We start from the raw sequence: 20,982 nt of genomic DNA on the forward strand, positions 1-20,982 counted from the left end.
GTATATGTACTGTCCCTGGGAGAATTTCTTGAAAAAACTTTGTTGAGATAGAATTCACATACCCTATAACCTTCCCGTTTAAAGTGTGCAATTAATTGCTTTGGGATTTTTTTCTTTTTTGTTTTTTCAAAGATAAATACAATTACCACCAACATCAATTTTAGAGCATTTTAATCACTTCAAATAGAAATCCTATATCTTTTAGCTATCACTTCCTACTCTCCCATTTTCCCCAAGTCTAAGAAACTGCTAATCTACTTTCTGTCTCTATAGATTCACCTATTCTGCATATTTCATATAGATAAAATCATATAATACTTGGTCTTTTGTGACTGGCTTCTTTCATTTAGGTTAATGTTTCAAAGTTCATCTGCATTACAGCATATATCAGTATTCATTCCTTTTCTATTATTGAATAATATTACATTACATGGATATACTATACTTTATCCATTCATTAGTTCATGTGCATTGAGATTGTTTCCACTTTTTGGTTATTGAGAATGGTATTGCTGTGAACATTTGTGTACAGGTTTGTGTGTGGACATATGTTTCCATTTATCTAGGAGATATCTATATCTATATCTATATCATGTATATATCTAGCACTAGAATTGCTAGATCTCATTCATTTCTAAGGTTTTATTCACAATATATATCCAGGTTCACTTCCTAATCTATCTCTAGTTCAGATTCTTTTTTTTTTTTTAAGATTTTATTTATTTATTTGACAGATAGAGATCACAAGTAGGCAGAGAGGCAGGCAGAGAGAGAGGAGGAAGCAGGCCCTTGCTGAGCAGAGGGCCTGATGCAGGGCTCCATCCCAGGACCCTGGGATCATGACCTGAGCTGAAGGCAGAGGCTTTAACCCACTGAACCTCCCAGGCGCCCCATCTAGTTCAGATTCTTTCACACTACACACTTCAGACAAATATAGCCACATGAAACTCCCACCTGGATATTGTACAGACAGCTTCAAAGAAAATATATCCCAAACTGAGCTCACCTTTCTTTCCAAATTTCTCTCACCCCCTGAATTATTTATTTCTGTTCATGCCCCTACATACACCCACTTATTTCATTTGCCTCATCCCTCTTTATCCCTACGCATGTTCAGTCTGTACTCTATCCTGCCAATTATCTCCCATATGTTCCTCAAGTGTATCCTTTCAATTTGCCACACCTGCCCTAGTTCAAAAATTCCCTCCTAGGTCACAATAGTTAAGCTGTTGTTTTTTTTTTTAACCTTTAGTTTTGTCATTCTATAATCCCAAATCCATAAGTTTGATCCTTCTAAAATTTAAATTTGAACCTGCCAACTCCTCTATTTACACTCTTCAGTAACTCAGCACTACCTAGAGAATTAAGGTCATGCTCTACAGCATGACTCCTCTCCCATTGTTTCTCTTGCCACTCCTTGTCTGACACTTCAAGCTCCAGTAACTTTGAAAATGTTGTAGTTTCTGACATGCACTGTCCTGGTTTTACCTTATGTGCGTTTACAAATACTGCTTCCTGCTTGCAGTATGCCCTCCCTCTTCCTTTCACCATCTATTACCTACCCCTCCTCTCTGATTTTGTTCATGTAATTAATATTCACTTTTAGGATCCATAGGCCCTCCTCTAGGAATCTCTTCCATACGCTCTCCTCTCTTTCCAACCCAAGCAGCGTTAAGTGACCTTCCTCTGCATTCACACAATAACCAATAAGATTTTTATCAACACATGCACCACTTTATACTTCTTTCTCACTGACTTTTTACCCATTGACTTCTTTATTACTGAAGGCATTGGGTGTTTTATCCCTAACTTTCTAGCATAGTACCTGAAATACAGTATTTATAAAATCAATGCTATGTGTCCATACATCTGATCACTATAATAACCTAGCCTACAGATATTTCTAAACTTAGCACTTTATTGCAATTATTAGAATCCAGATTCTAGAGTGTTTGGCTCTTCCTTTTATCTAAGTGGCCTTCCTCTTAAACCAGTTCTTACTCACCCAAAGTATTTTACTTTACCTAACACTGTATTAGATGCTTAGTATCCATTATCAACAATGTTAGGGGGAGACAACAGTCTTACTGATACCAAGTCTTTAGAACGCAGGACATTTTGCATCCTAATATAGCAGATGTTTTTTGGTTTGGGGGTTATTTTTTGTTTTTTGTTTTTTTTTTCCATTATTCCTGAACTGCCTTATGGCAGTTCCCTCTTTTACAGTTTCTTCCTTAAGACTCACTAAAATCCCCATCCAATTGGTAAGTATCCTTCCTTCCCTTGAACTACCATAGTACTTATGGTCTAACATTCATGTGCCTTATAATATCCAAAATTCATCTACAGTCCAGGGGGTTGTTCTTTGACAAGCTGACAGAATCATGGGGGCCCATGCTGGGCCCATGGACCTCTAGGCATGGTTGTGGGTCATGGACACTGGGGACATTCACAGCCGCTTTCTCAAAGAATTACAAGTCATGAAGTCACAGTAGGAACTATGGTGGTCAAGTGTGAATGGAGAAGGATGAGAGGAAGTGAAGTAGGAGGCATAAATGGAACATAAGAATTCAATATTCAGATGTATAAGGAGGTATGAATTAGAGGGTTGGATAATCAGGTCTGAATGTTTTCTTGCATCTCAAAGAAAAGAGCCTCATAATCTTTTGTTGTTTTTGTTTTTGAAATCAGGAGTCTATCCTCAATGCTTGAGGCAGGAAAGTAATAAATAGGTGTTATGACAGATGCAATGGAGACATTTGAGAAGATCTCCCAAAGCACTCCATTAAAAATACTTTTGGGACCAAAGCAGGCTTGGTTAGTCACAATGACAGAAGGAGAAAACCAGAGTCACATTTTTGCCATTACTGACTTGAAGCAGAGCTTTGGGGTGCTATGTATATGAATTTTACCATACTTTACATATATTTTATATATATTTGTTAATATATACATTTTTCTCCTTAATTAGACTTTAAGTTCTTTGAAAGCGATGGATACTCTTTATATCTTCCATAATGCATGATACACAAAAAAATTCTAGAGCAAATACAATAACATATACTTTGTGAGAACTTCACTTCCATGAAAAATTAGAACAAAAGGCATTTGAGAGAAATTCCAGTATTTTCTATCACTGGATCAGGAATCAGTAATTTTAGCCTCATAACATATGACATAATGCAGTCAGTATAGGGCCTCATTCGTATATCAGAAATTAAAAATTCATAAGTGAAATATATCAAAGAATTTATTATATATTTGTGCACAAGAATACTTCTATTTTCTCATCCAATAGCTTTAGTTTCCTCGTGTACCCTGCTCTTCTCTTAAAACCAACATAAAATTGAACTAGTTCATCAAATACTATTTCTAATATTTTTGTTTCATGCGTTTAAAGTATTTGGGCACACAAAGAATAACAAAACCTGCCAATACTGGAGTTACTTCTCTCTAGGGGACAAAAATTAAGCTTTCTGTCAAAAGGGAAAATTTATTATAACATTGCTTTTCTATGACTCAGTTCTTTTATCATATTGGAGTATTAAGTGGCACAGTATAACAAAAATTATACCAAAAACAAATGTGACAACATATTTTGGAGATTATAAAATTGCTAAAGCTTTTTCTAGCAAATAACTCAAATAGAGTCAACTGTATGTCAAGCTTTAAATCACACAGCATACCTTATAATGTTTCTCAATTTTCTCTGAGATCCCAAACTAACATAGTTCAGCAGAGAAAAATAATTTTAGGTATTTTAATATGAAAAAAATGTATCATAACTTAAACACACATATGGGGCACTAAAGTAACTAGCTCATTTACATAGTTTGAAATTGTATATTTTGTTAACTTTTTTTTATTTACTAGAATCAGGTCATCACTGAAACATGGTTTAATGGAAAACACATTCTGCCAAAAAAAAAATAATAATAATAATAAATAAAAAAGGCCTGAATTCTAGCCCTGTCTATAAATCTGAACTACAGAGCAAGAAAAAAGAATGCTGTATTTGGTTAGACATTTAAATAAATCTTCACTAGAAATTCATGTCTTCAAAGTTGTTCACAGCCCTGTAGATTTCCTGAAGTATAAACCAACATAGAGTAACTCTTTATTTTCTCAGGTATTTACATGAGAAAAGTATAAGTACCATCCATAATTTTTATCATTTAATAATGTAATGACATTTTAGTAATGAACTGTAAAAAGGATATAATTTCAGCATTAAACAAAAATATAACTTTTAAATTTATGAAATTTCATATATTGCTATTTTTTCATTTTTCCTCAGACAACATTACAGATTACTAATTTATACCATTTATGTAAATAATTGAAGATTTGCTGAATACTATATATATTTAAATACCAAGTCCAAACCCTAATGATTCTTTTTTTTTTTTAACGATTTTACTTATTTATGTTAGAGAGAGATGGAAGGCACACAAGTAGGGGGAGGGGCAAAAGGGAGAAGAAGAGAGAGAATCTTAAGCAGACTCTGTGCTGAGCACAAGCCTGATATGGGACTTCATCCCACATCCATTAGCCAAAATCAAGAGCTGGATGCTTAACTGAGTGAGCCACCCAGGTGCCCCAACCCTAATGATTCTTTTAAAAATTATTTTTAAGTAAAAAAGAGCACAGAAAACATAGGAATTTTCCCTTAGCTTCTACAAACCTTAGATAGAGAATATTAAGTTAATGATGCATTTTGAGGCATTCAATACATGACAAATCATTTCTTTATTTCAGATTGATTTTCCAGCTACTGAGTGGGAGTATATGAAACTTGATTCTGAAGAGAATAGAAATGATCTTGAAGAACCACCAAAAGAGTGTTTAAAACACATTGCCAGACTTTCACAGAAACAGTCTCCTTTACTGTAAGTGACCCAGGTCTTTTGAGTAAATTTTGCCTACTGTTTTTTACACCACCAATTATACTGGAAGTTACATCTTTTGGATGTTCAATTAATGTTTAACAACTAACTTAGTAATTTTGTGTGTTTTTTAAAGATTTGTTTTTCCATTGCTTTTAACAATGGAGGTTTGACTTTAGTCAAAGGACAAATAAAAAGATTGGAAATCATTCTGTTCAGTACAATAAAGCAGAGATTGATTAGATATAATCGGCATTGCTCAACTATCCTTCAACAGAGTAAAAAGTTGTTTTAGTAAGTAGAAAAAAGCAAAATTTAATTTTCTTGGCAGGTTTAAAAAGAATAGATGTAAATAATTTTTAATAGCACTAAGTTAGTGACTAAGGAGTAATTAAATTTTGTCAAACAGTAATTCTCTGAAGAATAAAATAAAATCCCAGGAAGAGCCATAAGAGAACTAGCGATATTGGTACTTTCTACTTGGTAATATCTAATCCATAGGTGATTGTGCTCATTAATAGCAGGCAAAAGCATTAAACTAAGAAAGTAACTTTTCTGTGTATACTGTGAAAAGATATAAAACATGATAATGCCTTTTATTCCAAGAATAAGAAATTGTATAAATACATTGAACAGGAGAGTCATGTGATCTGAATAATCTCTTTGGGTGGGTCCTTGGACCACAAGTTGAAGAATGGATTAGAAAGAAAGTAAGAATGGAAGCAATATAGCAAGAAGGTTGATGTAATTTTTTAAGCAAGATGTCATGGTTGCTAACACTAGGGTAATGGCACTGGACATTGGTAGAAATGTCTGGATTTGGGAGCCCTATTCTGGAAATCGAGGAGACATTATTTGATGATTAATAGTAACTAGGGGATGGGTCAACTGAGAAAGCAAAAAACCAAGTTAGGTCAATGGAGAATCCAAAGTTTTGAAATTATTGAATAGGCAGATGTTACAAGTAATTCTCTGGAGAAGTAATAAGTTTGGACCATTTCAGACTGAGGCATTGAGTGTGATCAAGAGTTCTGTTTTGGGGGCGCCTGGGTGGCTCAGTGGGTTAAGCCGCTGCCTTCGGCTCAGGTCATGATCTCAGGGTCCTGGGATCGAGTCCCGCCTCAGGCTCTCTGCTCAGCAGGGAGCCTGCTTCCCTCTCTCTCTCTCTGCCTGCCTCTCCATCTACTTGTGATTTCTCTCTATCAAATAAATACATAAAATCTTAAAAAAAAAAAAAAGAGTTCTGTTTTGGGTAATCTTATTACTGCCCTTATCTCTAATTTCACCTTGTAGTACTCTTTTCCTCATTCACTTCAATAAGTGACATCAGTCTCCTTTATATAGTTCAAATGTGCTGGTCCCTCTCCCATCTCAAGGTCTTTTCATTTGGTGTTCCCTCTACCTGAAATACTCCTTCAGTTCTTCACATGACTGAATCTCTCATCCTATAGGTCAGGTCTTCACTGAATTGTGATCTTCTTAGAGAAATATTATCTGACTACCCTATCTAATGAAGTTCTCTTTACTATCTGTCTTATTACCTTTTATTATTATACTTTACACACTCTTATTATCCTGTCTGTTAATGTGTTTTTTTCTTGTCTTACTCATAAATTTGTAAGAATTGGGAGAGCAAGGAACCCCTCTATCTTGTTTTTACTCTATTTCCAGTACTGTACACTGTGCTGATAAATAATACATGTAAAATAAATGTTGTAATGAATAAGGTTTCTTAACATAATATCTGATATAAAAAGTTGCCTTAAGGGATGTAAATGATGGACTATTCTTGTAGTCTTCATGATAAATTTTGATAATCCATTGTTATACTAGACTGCTGTCAGCTAGGTGAAACATCTTTTCTACTTACTCAAAAATATAAAACATTACATATAACAAGTGTGTCACATATCAGACTAACATATTTGTAATGGTTTCTTTTAAAATATGAAAAAGGTGCCATGCTTTGAAATTTTAAGTGTATTCAAACAAAAAAGATCAAAAGCAACAAATAATGACAGTAACTTCCTTTAATTAGGAGTTTGTTTTAAGTTTACTTCAGTGAATCCCAACTTGTTTTATACCTCAGTTTCTATTTAAATGAATAATGTGTACATAAAATAAGCAATATTTTCCTCTGTTTCACTTACTCAAATATAACTATTAAGCTCAGTGCAGTAGAATTTCACTCTGGATTGTAAAATTGATGGAGAACAGCCTTCAGTGTGATAAAATTTGTGTTAGAATCAGACTAACTTCAAAAAAAAGAATCAGGGCGCCTGGGTGGCTCAGTGGGTTAAGCCGCTGCCTTTGGCTCAGGTCATGATCTCAGAGTCCTGGGATCGAGTCCTGCATCGGGCTCTCTGCTCAGCAGGGAGCCTGCTTCCCTCTCTCTCTCTCTGCCTGCCTCTCTGTCTACTTGTGATTTCTCTCTGTCAAATAAATAAATAAAATCTTTAAAAAAAAAAATCAGATTAACTTGTTTCAAAATACCATATTTTGTCATTTATATAGTGATAATTATTTCTTCTTACAAATTTATCTAATGTAAGCAGAGTCAGGAAATTCAGACTAAATGAATTTCAGTGAAAATGTACCAATAATATTTGCAAATATTTAAAAAATATACTTGATGACAGCTAAGAGTGTTTCTAATATGAGGAAGATTCCAGAAGGAAAGATTGAAAAAATTTGTTTTGAAAAAAATTAATGTTTCCACTTCTAGCTATGAAAGGCACCTATTACTAGACTAATACTAATTCTCCTGGCTTAAAAGAATATGAGAAAAGAAAAATACATTTGAAACAAATGGTTTCAGAAATTGGACAGGGTTTGAGGTGAGCTCATGAATAAAGGGTTTTCAGCCTGAAGGCACTTTCTACATCATGGCTCTGGGAGGTATATTCAAAGAAGTGGTCTTGCTGAGATTTTAAAAAAAAAAAAAAAGGTGGGCAGAGATCAGAGTTTAATGATGCTGAAGCAGCTGGAATTTCTAGAGCATAATAGTAGAGAAGGAAAGGAGCTACAGAATTACATAACTGAGTATTTAACTACTCATGAGCAGCTAGAGATTTTGTAAGCCTCCAAAAGAGCTACCACAGGGAGATATGGTTGCACAATGCTGGAAGACATAGAAATATTGACCAATAAGAATAAAAAATGCTCCCAGAACAACCCAAGCATTCAACAAAGAAACCAGCAAGATGCATATTAAGAGTAAGTGTTTTCTAGCGCAAGATTAAAGACTATGCTAGGCCCAACCTAAGATACAAAAACAAGTTTCAAAAGGCTAAAGCTGATCTGCTAGTGCTTAAACTGCCTACTTAAAAAAAAAAAAAAAAAAAAAAAAAGAAATATTTAACACCCAGAAGATGGCAAAATTCAGACAATGTAACATTTTAAATATTTAACATACAATCAATAATTGTTAGAGAAAGAAAGACTCAGGAATATATAACCATAGCCTGGGATAGGAGGAAACAGTTAACAAAGACAAATCCAAATATTTTTAAACTGGCAGCTAATGGTTTGAATACAACTATTATAAAGACATCTATAGATGTTTTAAAAAAAAAAGATATATATGAGTGAACAAACAAAGGCTCAGTAAATAAAATCGGAAACTTAAAAGCTGAAAAACACAGCATCTGGGGCACCTGAGTGGCTCATTTGGTTAGGCCTCTGCCTTCAGCTCAGGTCATTCCTGGGGTCCTGGAATTGGGCACTGCAATAGGCTCCCTACTCAGTGGAGAGCCTGCTTCTCCCTCTCCCTCTGCCTGCCACTCTGCTTAGCTGTGCTCTTTCTCTATTCTCTGTCAAATAAGTCAAGTTTTTTAAAAAAACACACACATACAATATCTAAATTTTCTAAAAATCACTGAAAAGCTTAATAGATTGCATTATAAAGGAACAATAAGGAGCTTGAAGAAAGGGCTATAGAAGATTAGCCATGTTGAAGTACAGAAAAAAATACTGATAGATCCTTGTAACCTGTCAGACAATACTGACAATATGTGTATTGGACACACAGGAGTGGAGAGAAAGATCTAGGCAAAAAATTAATTAATTAATTAATTAATTAAGTGATAATAGTCAAAATAGTCAAAATTTTACAAATTTGTTTTAACTTCAACCCACAGATATAAGAAACTTAGCAACTCCCAAACAAGCATTCAGAGATACCCACATATCCATATTATAGTTAAATTTCTAAAAATAAAACATAAAGATAAAAATTCTTAAAGCATCAGAGAAAATAAATTCTTACAGGGGAACAACTATTATATTAACTGTAGATTTCTCATCAGAAATAATGGAAGCCAAAAGACAGTAGAATATTATCTTACATCTAGAAAGGGAAAAAGAAAATCTGTCAACTTAAAATTCTATAACCAGTAAAATTATATTTCAAAAATGAAGACGGAATGAAAATATTTTCAATTAAACACAGCTGAATTTGTTTATTATCAGCTTATCTATACTGTAAGAAAAAGATTTTTTAAAGATTTAATTTATTTATTTGAGAGAGAGACAGAGAGAGTGAGGGAGAAAAAGCATGAGCAGGGGGAGGGGCAGAGGGAGAAGCAGATTCCCTGCTCCCTGCTCCGTAGCAAGTGTGACGTGGGCTCTATCCTGGATCATGACCTGAGTTGAAGGCATACAGTTAACCCACTGAGCCACCCAGATGCCCCATGTACTGTAAGAAATCTTAAAATCTGGGTGGCTCAGTTGGCTAAGCATCTACTTTCAGTCAGGTCTGATCCCAGGGTCCTGGGATTAAGCCTGACATCGGGCTCCCTGTTCAACGGGGAGCCTGCTTCTCCCTCTCTCTCTACAGCTTCCCTTGTTTGTGCTCTCTCTCTCTGTGTCTTACTAGCTGAAAGAAAAGGGTAAGTAGAAGAAAGCTCAGTATATAAGAATAAATGAAAGACACTGCAAAGGAAAAATAGGGAAATAAAATGACTTTTATTTACACATTTAACAATTTCTTAAAAAGCAATTAACTGTATAAGGCAAAAATAATTACAATGTACTAGGGGGCTTGTAATATATGAAAATAAAATGCATAACCACTATAATAAGAATGAGAAATGGAAGGCAGTATAATATTAGTTCATTGTTGGCTATGATATGCTAAAATATAATATTGCAATCTCTAGAGAACTATACCACCCAAATTTTAAGTGCACATTTACAGGCCAAGAAGAAGACAAAAATGCAATACAAGAAAATAATTCAAAAGATGACAGGATAAAAAGAGAAAAAGGACAAAGAAATGGTTTGAAAACAATGATGACAAACTAATAACAATATGGTTGAGTTAAACCAATTATATCTCAAGAAAAAAAATTATATACATATTATGTTAAATATAAGTGGAAGGAAAAACTCTAATTAAAAGTCAGAAATTGTCACCTACCTCAAAAGCAATATGTTACTTAATGCTACTTACAGGTCTATATTTTAAATATGAGGATTCAGGGTGCCTGGGTGGCTCAGTGGGTTAAGCCTCTGCCTTCGGCTCAGATCATGAGCTCAGGGTCCTGGGATGGAGCCCCTTGTCTGGCTCCCTGCTCAGTGGGGTGCCTCCTTCCCCCCACCCTCCCCCCACCTGCCTCTCTGCCTACTTGTGATCTCTGTCTGTCAAATAAATAAATAAAATCTTTTAAAAATAAATAAATAAATATAAGGACTCAGCTAGATTAAAACTTTAAAAATGGAAAAAGACATAAAAGAAAAATCATATCATCTTGATAGATTTGGTGAAAAAAAAACCAATTGCCAAAATTTAACACTCATTCCTAATAAAAACATAAAACTAGGAATAGAATGGAGCTTTCTCAATCTTAAAATTCTGAGTTAAATCTAGATCTGTGGAAAAATCTAGAGTTAGCATTGTATTAAATGGTACAAGAATGAATGTTTTCCCCCTACAACTGGAAAGCAAAGCTATCTATCTAAATATTTCTCCTCAATGTGGTTTTGGAAGTCCTAGCTAGTGTAATATAGTAAGAAAAAGAAATTAAATGTGTTGAACTGGGTAAGAAGGAAACAAAACTTCCTCTATTTTCAGATGATATAATTATGTAAGATCATAGCATTTGGGATCAAAGTGCAAAATGCATTTGTATTTCAGGGAAAAACAAAATAAATTCTGTTTTAAAACTCAACATACAGGGGCACCTGGGTGACTCAATCAGTTAAGTGTCCCACTCTTGATTTCAGCTCAGGTCATGATTTCAGGGTCATGAGGTCAAGTCCCATGTTGGGCTTCCCACTCAGCAGGGAATTTGCTTGTCTCCCTCTTTCTCTGCCCCTCACCCTACTCTCTCTCTCTCTCAATATCTCTCTCAAATAAATAAATAAATGTTTAGGAAATTGGGGAGGATATGTGCAATGTTGAGTGCTGTGTATTGTATAAGACTGATGAATCACAGGCCTGTACCCCTGAAGCAAATAATACATTAGATGTTAATAATAAAAAAATAAAAAATAAAATTCAATTAACAATATCAAAACCTCTACATTAAAATTACGAAAGTTTGCTAAGAGGAATTAAAGAAAACCTCACTAAATGGAAGTTTATGTTAGAATACTCTCTCCTGTTAAGATGGTAATTCTAATTCTCTGAAATTAGTCATATAGATGCCACTATGTACCTATTAGAATGGATAATATCTTAAAATGGGCAAAACCAAGTATTAGCAACAATGTGGTACAACTGGCACTGTCATACTCTGTGCTTAATAGTGTAAAATTTTACAACCACTTCAGAAAATATTTTGACAGTGTCTTCAAAAGGTAGACAAATACCTGACATAAAACCCAGTCATTCTCCTCCCAGGAACTTTCTAGGAGAAATGAAAGAAATACATCCTTACAAATACCTGCATACAAATGTTTATAGCAGTTTTATTCATAATATCCCCAAACTGAGGTGTATTCATACAAAGGAATATTACTCATTGGTTAAAATGTATGGACTACTGATATACTCAACAATATGGATAATTTGAAAACACAGTGAGTGAAAGAAGCTATAAATAAAAGTATTTACTCTATGATTTCATTTATGTGAAGTTCTAAAATAGGTAATATTAACCCAGAGTGAAAGAAATCCTGCCAGTTCTTACCTCTATTTTTGTAAGAAAATGTATATTAAAAGGAGTATGATTTTTATTCAGCATATGAATTTGTTAAAATTTATTGAACTGAATGTGTGCATTCTTTTGATGTAAATATGCTTCTCTAAAAGAAAGTAAAAGAAAAATACCTTGTTCAATATTGGAGAGAAAGGAATTTAATCAGAACAAGATAATTTGTTTTAGTCATAATTTGATAATAATTTTGTAATGGAATTTTTCTTCTGAGGACTCTATAGTGGGGAAGATAGTGACAAAATGGGACAGGAACCCAAGCATACTTCAAAAATCTCTGTAATCCAACCCTTTCATTTGTAGATGAAGATGGCTTTTAAAAATGTAGAGAAATATTAACCTTTAAAATATTTTAATATTTCTTACTATCCTTCTTGGAAGTTTTAGCTAATTTAAGCTGAGCAACACTGTCAGTTTGGAGGAGACAGTGTTCAAAAGCTGTCATTGTCATATGAGAAATGCTGTCCTCCAGTTGAACTGTGGTTCTGAATGCTTCTGCTGGAGTGTGAGCAAAACATGATAAACTGTCAGCAAGTCAATGGCCCTAGTCCTAGATTTCGATCTTCTGTTTGGAACCATTCTCCAGGGAGAAACAGTTGGGCATTTAAAGAAATCCTATTCACTGGCATTTTAACTCCAAACTTCCAGTTAAATATGAGAATTTAAAGCCCCAATCCAGGCATGAATTGAAACCTTTGTTTTTGAATTTTTGTGCAGAGTTTTCTGAACTCTCATGAAATTTGCTTTGAGATGAAGGACTAGCATCTTTAAAATATGCCATTTCTTCACAGGCACACTTGGGTCTAAATTAGCTTAGAAAGTAAGAGAGTAAATTTTCTATTACCTCTGTTCTAAGTAGTACATGTGGCAGGATTCAGATAAAACTTGCTCTGCCCTAAAGGAGACAGAGATTTTGTTAACCATTCTGTAAAAGAATGAAATTAGCAGAAAATAAGCTAATAAAAGAACCTATTAGATTGTCTGAAGAAGATAAAAGACTTGTTTTTCAAAGTAAACTAAAATTAAATTCAAAGAACTGAGTAAGATTTTGTACTCTAACATTTGTTAATATAGCACAGTCCAATAAATTATAGTTTCCAATCTGGTTTTGCAGACTCTCTGAGGAAAAGAGAAGATACTTGTGGTTTTATCGCTTCTACTGCAATAATGAAAACTGCTCCCTTCCTTTGGTCCTGGGTAGTGCCCCTGGATGGGATGAAAGAACTGTTTCAGAAATGCATACCATTTTGAGAAGATGGAAATTTTCTTGCCCTTTGGAGGCACTTGGACTTCTGACTGCTAGGTAAGAATTGCATAACAAGCATGATATTACTGATGCGAAAAATTTGGAGAAAAAAATAGGACTCTATAATTAATTCAATAGCTATTCTGGTTGTTTCCAATTTCAATAGCTATAGATAATAAATTTAGATAAATGTAAACTATGAATATAAATTTTAAGCAAATCTAAGCTATAATTGTGTCTTCTGTACTAAACTGGAAGGATAATTAATGGCCATAGTTTCTTAAATGAAGAGTTTAGATACTCTTACAGAAATAATAAAACAAATTAGGGAAAAATAAAATTCTCTACTCTTTACCACTCTCAAAAGAAGTAAGTCCTTAATAATTGGACCATATCTTTTATACAAAATGTCCCATTTATAGTAAGTGTACAATTAATATGCCAATGATAACAGTAAGAATAAAAGGGAAAAATTTATCCCTTATATATTCTCCAGATCGTCTGACAGAATAAAATACGCTGGAATGCAGTTGGGAGTGGAGTAATGATGTCTTCTTATAGTTAGGGAGAAACATGTGGGGTAAGTGTAGAAGCTGGCTTTGGTTTGGGGAAACAGCTCTTCCTTGGCTTCTATTTTATATTAAAAGCCAGGAAGAGCTATTTTAAAACTGTCTTGATAAGCACCAGTTCACTGATGGCATGAAGAAGTCTGCAGTCTCTAGAAGCAGAAGAATTGCGGAGCCCCGTTCTATTCTGAATTCTCTCTCAAGGTCCTGACAGAAGGAGAATGTGAGAGAAAGTGACACAAAGGACTTTTCAAACTGATTTACTTAGGTTTATGTTAAAATTAGTGTACTTTCCAAAACTTCTGGAATAGAAAAGGAGGTGAAAGTTTTCGTTTTCTACCACAATGAAATACCACTTCACACTCACTAGGATGGCTATAATCAAAAAGACAAATAATATTAAGTGTTGGCCAGGATGTGGAGGGATTGGAAAACTCACACATTGCTGGTGGGAATGTAAAATGGTGCAACCACTTTGGAAAGTAATTTTCAGTTCCTTAGATATAAAACTTTGAGTTATTGTATGACCCAATAATTCCACTCTTAAGTACATATCCAGAATAAAATACATAGTCCATCAAAAACTCATACATGAATATCCAGAGAAGCAATATTTATAATAGCCAAAAAGGAAAAACAATCCAAAAGACCATCAGCTAATGAATGGACAAATAAAATGTGGTCTAACCATACACTGTAATATTATTCAATAATAAAAAGGAATGAGTAATAATACATGTTACAACTTGAGTAAACCTTGAAAACATTATGCTGAATGAAAGAAGTCAGTCACAAAAGATTATATGATTCCATTTTTAAGATATATACAAAATTGGCAAAAGTACAGATGCAGAAAGTGGATTAGTGATTGCATAGGTCTTGGAAAGGTTGGGGAGAAAAGAGGGTTGATTGCTAAAGGTTATGAAGTTTCTTTTTTTTTTTTTTCAATTTATTTATTTTCAGAAAAACATTATTCATTATTTTTTCACCACACCCAGTGCTCCATATAAGCCGTGCCTTCTATAATACCCACCACCTGGTACCCCAACCTCCCACCCCCCCCAACTTCAAACCCCTCAGATTGTTTTTCAGAGTCCATAGTCTCTCATGGTTCACCTCCCCTTCCAATTTACCCAAATTCCCTACTCCTCTCTAATGCCCCTTGTCCTCCATGCTATTTGTTATGCTCCACAAATAAGTGAAACCATATGATAATTGACTCTCTCTCTTGACTTATTTCACTCAGCATAATCTCTTCCAGTCCCGTCCATGTTGCTACAAAAGTTGGGTATTCATCCTTTCTGATGGAGGCATAATACTCCATAGTGTATATGGACCACATCTTCCTTATCCATTCATCCGTTGAAGGGCATCTTGGTTCTTTCCATAGTTTGGCGACTGTGGCCATTGCTGCTATAAACATTGGGGTACAGATGGCCCTTCTTTTCACGACATCTGTATCTTTGGGGTAAATACCCAGGAGTGCAATTGCAGGGTCATAGGGAAGCTCTATTTTTAATTTCTTGAGGAATCTCCACACTGTTCTCCAAAGAGGCTGCACCAACTTGCATTCCCACCAACAGTGTAAGAGGGTTCCCCTTTCTCCACATCCTCTCCAACACATGTTGTTTCCTGTTTTGTTAATTTTGGCCATTCTAACTGGTGTAAGGTGATATCTCAATGTGGTTTTTTTTGGTTATAGTTACACAACTCTGGGAACATATTCAAAACCATTGAATTGTACACTTTAAGTGAATTGTATAGAATTTGAATTGTGTCTCAGTAAAGCTATTAAAAATTTAAAAGAACAGAAAAGTAAAAATAGAAATATGAATCTCTATAATATCTCTAAAGCCTAATTTTCTCACCAGATGATATAACGTCTTTCTAGTTTCTAAAGCATAAACTGGCTTTATGGAGGGGAATTATTATTGTTTTACTAAGATATACCTCAGTCTATTTAAAAGACATTAAATGTGTCAACTAATACCTTTTATAAAGTTTATGGAATATTTCTTAGAAAAATCTTCTTTTTGAATACCCAAGTTTTTAAACATTATAAAAGTTTCAGTCTTCTTTTTTTCAGAGGCAAATAGGTTGTTGCTCTGACAACAAGAATCCGGAATTCCCAGCAAACAGATTGCATTGTATATAATGCATGTACCAGAAACATGCAAACCATACATGAATATACTTTCAATCAACATAAGCAGTAGGAATTTACTCAAGGGGTAAATCAGTAATGAGGCAAACCTTCATACATGTGCAAATGTACAATTGACAACAGATTATTTTAGATCCAAAGTGTCCTTCGAATATTAAAAATGAGCTAGGAGACTGTTCCTGCAACAGCATGTGAAAGCTGTATCTTGTACTTTCTATCTTGTACTTTCCATGTAGAAGTAGCTTCATATCACATCTCATGAGTTTAACATTGCACAGCCAAGGACCATGCTGAACATCATGCCAAAGATCATGAGACCACCAATTCCAATACCAACAGATTCCAGTTTAACGCTGATTATGGTCTCAATTTTCCAATACAATGTCTGTGTCTGAGAAGCTCCTTTAGGCATATGGATTGGACCTGTTCAGACCTTTTGTTTTACAACACTAAAATGTTGAGTGGAAAGTACGAGAGTCCTGTTTCCCTTTTCCCTATCTGTAGGGTAATAGTTATAATAAGCCTCTTCATATATGGTCCAAGCCTATCATATAGCTACACCCTTGCCTATAAAAACAAATACTCCAGTGGTTACTTCAGCAGCAGATTTCACCAGTAGGCAGGTGAAAAAGCCAACCATACACTAAAACTGCCTCATGGCTTCCTAACACCTGAAGAAACCCATGGCTGTTATCAGGGCTCCTGATCCAACCAGCACACAAGAGCCCCAGGTAGATATACGGCGATGACTCATCCTCTGATAATAAATCCTTCACGGTGCCTCCAAACCAAAACCATGGTCCAAAAGCAATGACAGCTGACCCGGTCAGCCAAAAGAGCAGGTTGAAGCCAAGCAGTAGGTACTTTTTGCACTGCGGACACTGCAGAGGTGTTCCATGGGGCTCACCGCTCTATTGGGATCCTGAGGAGTCCCCAACCCCACACTCATGCTGAGAGTTGTGGCAGCCTCTTACAAAAATGTTTATTAGAATAAAGCCTATAATACTGCTTAGTTTTCTTGCTTGTAAAATGAAAGGACTTGCTAGACAGACTTCAGTATTCTCTGATCCCTGATAAATAAGCATAATTCTGTTTATAGTGAGCCTTCTCTACCTAAATAGATACTGAAAATCTATTTGACACAGTGTTTTAAATATAAAGATCAAATTATTACTTAGTACCCCTTAGTACTATCTAATTTTAATAGTCACAATAACCCTATGAAGCAAATACTATTATTATTTCAGTTGTACCTGTGAGGAAGCTGAGGCTTAGAGAGATTAAGTTGCCCAAAGGAATGCTAGTAAATTGAGGAGCTCAGGTTAAATCCAGAGATTTAGAGTTTGAAATCTTAACTGCTATGCTTACAGCCTTTCTACACAAATATTCTAGGCTATTTACATACTAAATATGTAAATAAAACTATCTTAATATGGTCTTATTATAGTAAATAGCAGTACTTAACTATTTTATCATGCTTCGGTGTTTCTACTTCACTGTGTAATTTCTTTTTTTCTGAAGAATCAGATTTTTAGAAATTATAGGGACTGCTTTCAAAGTAGAGTGCTGTTTATTATGCATCATTTAGGAAATTTAGCAGAAATTTGATTTATTTGAACATTGGACGGTTCCTTATCATGCATCAAAGAAGGTCACTGGGAAGGTTAAAATATTTCCGTTGCACTCGTTCTATGACTCCCACTCTCTTTAACTGAACTACTAAAAAACTTGAGGACAAGCTGTTTCCAAAAATGAACCTTTCAACTTCTCTAAATTCAAAAGCTGACTTTTCTAGAACAAACAGTTTGTGCTTGTTAAGTGAGTTGTCAGAGTGAGGTCTTCAGAGATCTGTATTTTTTCTCCTTTGAATAGTCTATTTTTCCAATGGTTCAACCTCTTGAGAACTGGTGTGCTCCATTTCTAGCTCAGAGAATTTTTAATATTGCTGTTTATTTAATCCAGTCCAAAGATTCACCGCCTCCTTTTGGTTTATTTTTAGCAAGAGACATGTTGAGATTTAATTTACCTAGTGTGGGGCACGGGGTGTTAATATTTCCACTACTGAGTGCCAGCAGTGTGCTCACCGGGTACTGATATTTCCATTAGAGAAGGCAGTGCTGTCAGAATACCAGAGACCAAGGGCTAAGGTCTGTGGTTCTTGGCAGATGGTTGCTATTTTCTTGAACTCTGATGCACAGGCATAACTTCAACTGCTGATAGCAAGCAGAAATTACCCATGGAATTAAAAGACAGTTCAAGGAAAGGATTCATTTAAAAATAGCAACTCTGAACTGGCATCAGACCATTACATCAGAAGCTTAAATAAAAATTTGACAAGGTACTAGAACTTGCCATCCCACGTGATGTAAAATTATTATTTTGCAGGAAGAAGAACAGTGCTTAACAGGTGGTGCCTTAGCATCCAAAATCAGTTTCCTTGGAAAAATGTTTCATAAACATGTTTGCATGAAACCACTGTATCTTTTATTATAGAGATCAATTTACAAGAAAGGCATTCTTGACTAGCATTTTAAATAGGTAGCATGGAATATTTAAAAGGAGACAGTTAATAACTTCTACATTAGACTAAATAATTAAGTGATGGATGATGGTGTGTCTTTTGCATTTATATATTGAGCACAAATATGTGTATGTGGAAATTGACATGCAATGAATCAAAGTGACTGAATAATAAGTCACAGTGACTATCTCTAAAAAGCAATTTAGAGAAAAAGACTAATGCTAAAGATCACCCCACAATATATTCCATATTGTAACCAAAGTCCTAGGTGCTCTATGTGCCCAAAGGAGAGAGGGACAGATTCTTTCTGAGAAGGTAAGGAAATCTTCACAAAGGAATTGAAGTCTGAATTGAAATATTCATAGCAATTTCCTGAGTGGAGAAGAGAGGAAATGACATTTTAAGAAGAAAGACTAGCATGTGCATGGTTATAGAGGTTCAGAGAATAGTGAGTAATTTAATACTATATCAGAAGGGAACTGTACCATGAGACAAGACTAGAAAGACAGGTCAGCCTAGGATGTTTTAGGTATCATGAGCCAGATAGTTACTGTGGACTCATTTTTGCAGCCCATGGAATTTTGTTAAGAATGGGAGTCATACAGCCAGATTTATGGTATACAAGAATAATGCTGACATCAATGTGAAGGATGAACTAAAGAAAGAAAATGAGAACAAGGATATTAGATAGATGTCAGGTATTGAAATAGTCTATTTGAAAAATGGTCTGGGCCTGAAAAATAGTAGAGATCCACAGAGCAGATCTGAGCAAAATTTCAGAGAAAAGTGAAAAAAAGAGAAGAGAAATTGAAGACTTGGAGTTTTCCATTTTGGGTAAATGATAGAAAACTATAGAGTTAATCAAGACAAGGATAATAGAAGAAAGAGAAAATTTGGGTGGTATGAGGTAGAGAGTTCTGTTTTGGAATATTGAATAATTAAAGCCCTGTAGGATATCTAGAAGGAGATGACCAGTATGTGGTTCTATATTCAGACCTGAAGCCTAGTAGAGAAATGAAAGCTTAAAAAATAATATGTGAATTATTGGTTTGAAGACAGTAACTGAAGCCATAGAAGTAGCTGTACTGTGTGTAAACATGTAAAGGAAATATAGAAAGGAGTAAAAGATGGAACCCTGGAGAGTAGCAACATTTTATTTTATTTTTTTTAAAGATTTTATTTATTTATTTGACAGACAGAGATCACAAGTAGGCAGAGAAGCAGGCAGAGAGAGAGGAGGAAGCAGGTTCCCTGCTGAGCAGAGAGCCTGATGTGGGACTCTATCCCAGGACCCTGGGATCATGACCTGAGCTGAAGGCAGACGCTTTAACCCACTGAGCCACCCAGGTGCCCTGAGTAGCAACATTTAAAAAGCAATATAGAAAGCAAACAAAGCCAGGAAAGGCAATAGGAAGAGTGATCAAGTGGTTGGAGGAGATGGAGAAAGGATTGGTAATTTAGAATTCATAAAAAAGGTTTTCCAAAGGGGCACATGGATGGCTCAGTTGGTCAAGCATTAGACTCTTAGTTTCAACTCAGGTCCTGATCTCAGAGGCCTGAGATGGAACCCTGTTTTGGGCTCTGTGCTCAGTGTGGAGTCTGCTTGAAATTTTCTCTCTCTCTGCCCCTGCCCCTGTGCTCTCTCACTTTCTCTCTCTCTCTCTCTTTCTTAAATAAATAAATAAGCTCTTTAAAAAGGGTTTTCAAAGGTTTTGGAGAGGTATTTAGTAGAATTCAGTCTAAAAACAAATCAATGGACTGAGAATAGAGCAGTCACTGATGGCATTCATGAGACAATTGTAATACTGCAGTAAAGCTGGATTCCATACTTCAAGATCCTAAAGAGGAAACAGCAAGAAATGAGTAAATTATGACTCTTGGAATAAAATTGATGGTAAAGGCTTTGAGGTTTGGGGTTGGTATGCTTGTTCAAATAAAAAACCTTGAAGCATGTTTACAAATTGACATGAGGGATGATACATGAAGGGAAGATTAGAAAGTAGACTGACGGTGAAGTGGCATAGTGAGAGGGTATTAACAGCCAATAGCCTGGAGCAAAAGTACAAAAGGGAATTTTATCCAAGGAATGGAAGAGAGTAACTTCTTCATCTCAGGTGGGAGGCAAGGAAAAATTTGAATATATAATATATTATAGATTAGTATGAATATGAAAGAGAAAATGTGGAATTTTCAATATTGTCTATGAAGGAAGAGTAAATACTCTTCTGATATACTGAGAATGAGAAATGTAGAACAGCATAAACGCAAAGGTGTATATCTTGTCTGTGTGCACTTTTAGAGAGTTTCTGGAGTTGCTTCCAAATTTCACAGTTGACAGCACAAGTTTTGAGATCAGACATATCTGACTCTGTCATTTATTACTTGAATGACCTTGGGCATACTTCCTTATCTATAAAGACGGGGTAATAACATCCTGTGCCT

The 20,982-nt window shown here is 35.0% G+C and overlaps 1 protein-coding gene and 1 pseudogene across 1 annotated transcript in view; one reads left to right on the forward strand and one right to left on the reverse strand.

Moving 5' to 3' along the window:
- PIK3C2G (phosphatidylinositol-4-phosphate 3-kinase catalytic subunit type 2 gamma) overlaps positions 1–20,982 on the forward strand; it is a 364,772-nt gene that overhangs the window by 129,667 nt on the left and 214,123 nt on the right. The window contains exons 15-16 of the mRNA XM_044227234.1: positions 4,759–4,889; positions 13,158–13,346. Of these exons, the coding sequence (XP_044083169.1) occupies positions 4,759–4,889; positions 13,158–13,346 (320 nt within the window). The remainder of the gene's footprint in view (positions 1–4,758; positions 4,890–13,157; positions 13,347–20,982) is intronic.
- LOC122892269 lies at positions 16,264–20,940 on the reverse strand (annotated as a pseudogene).

This window comes from Neovison vison, chromosome 12, assembly GCF_020171115.1.
Source record: "Neovison vison isolate M4711 chromosome 12, ASM_NN_V1, whole genome shotgun sequence".
NCBI lineage: Eukaryota > Metazoa > Chordata > Mammalia > Carnivora > Mustelidae > Neogale > Neogale vison.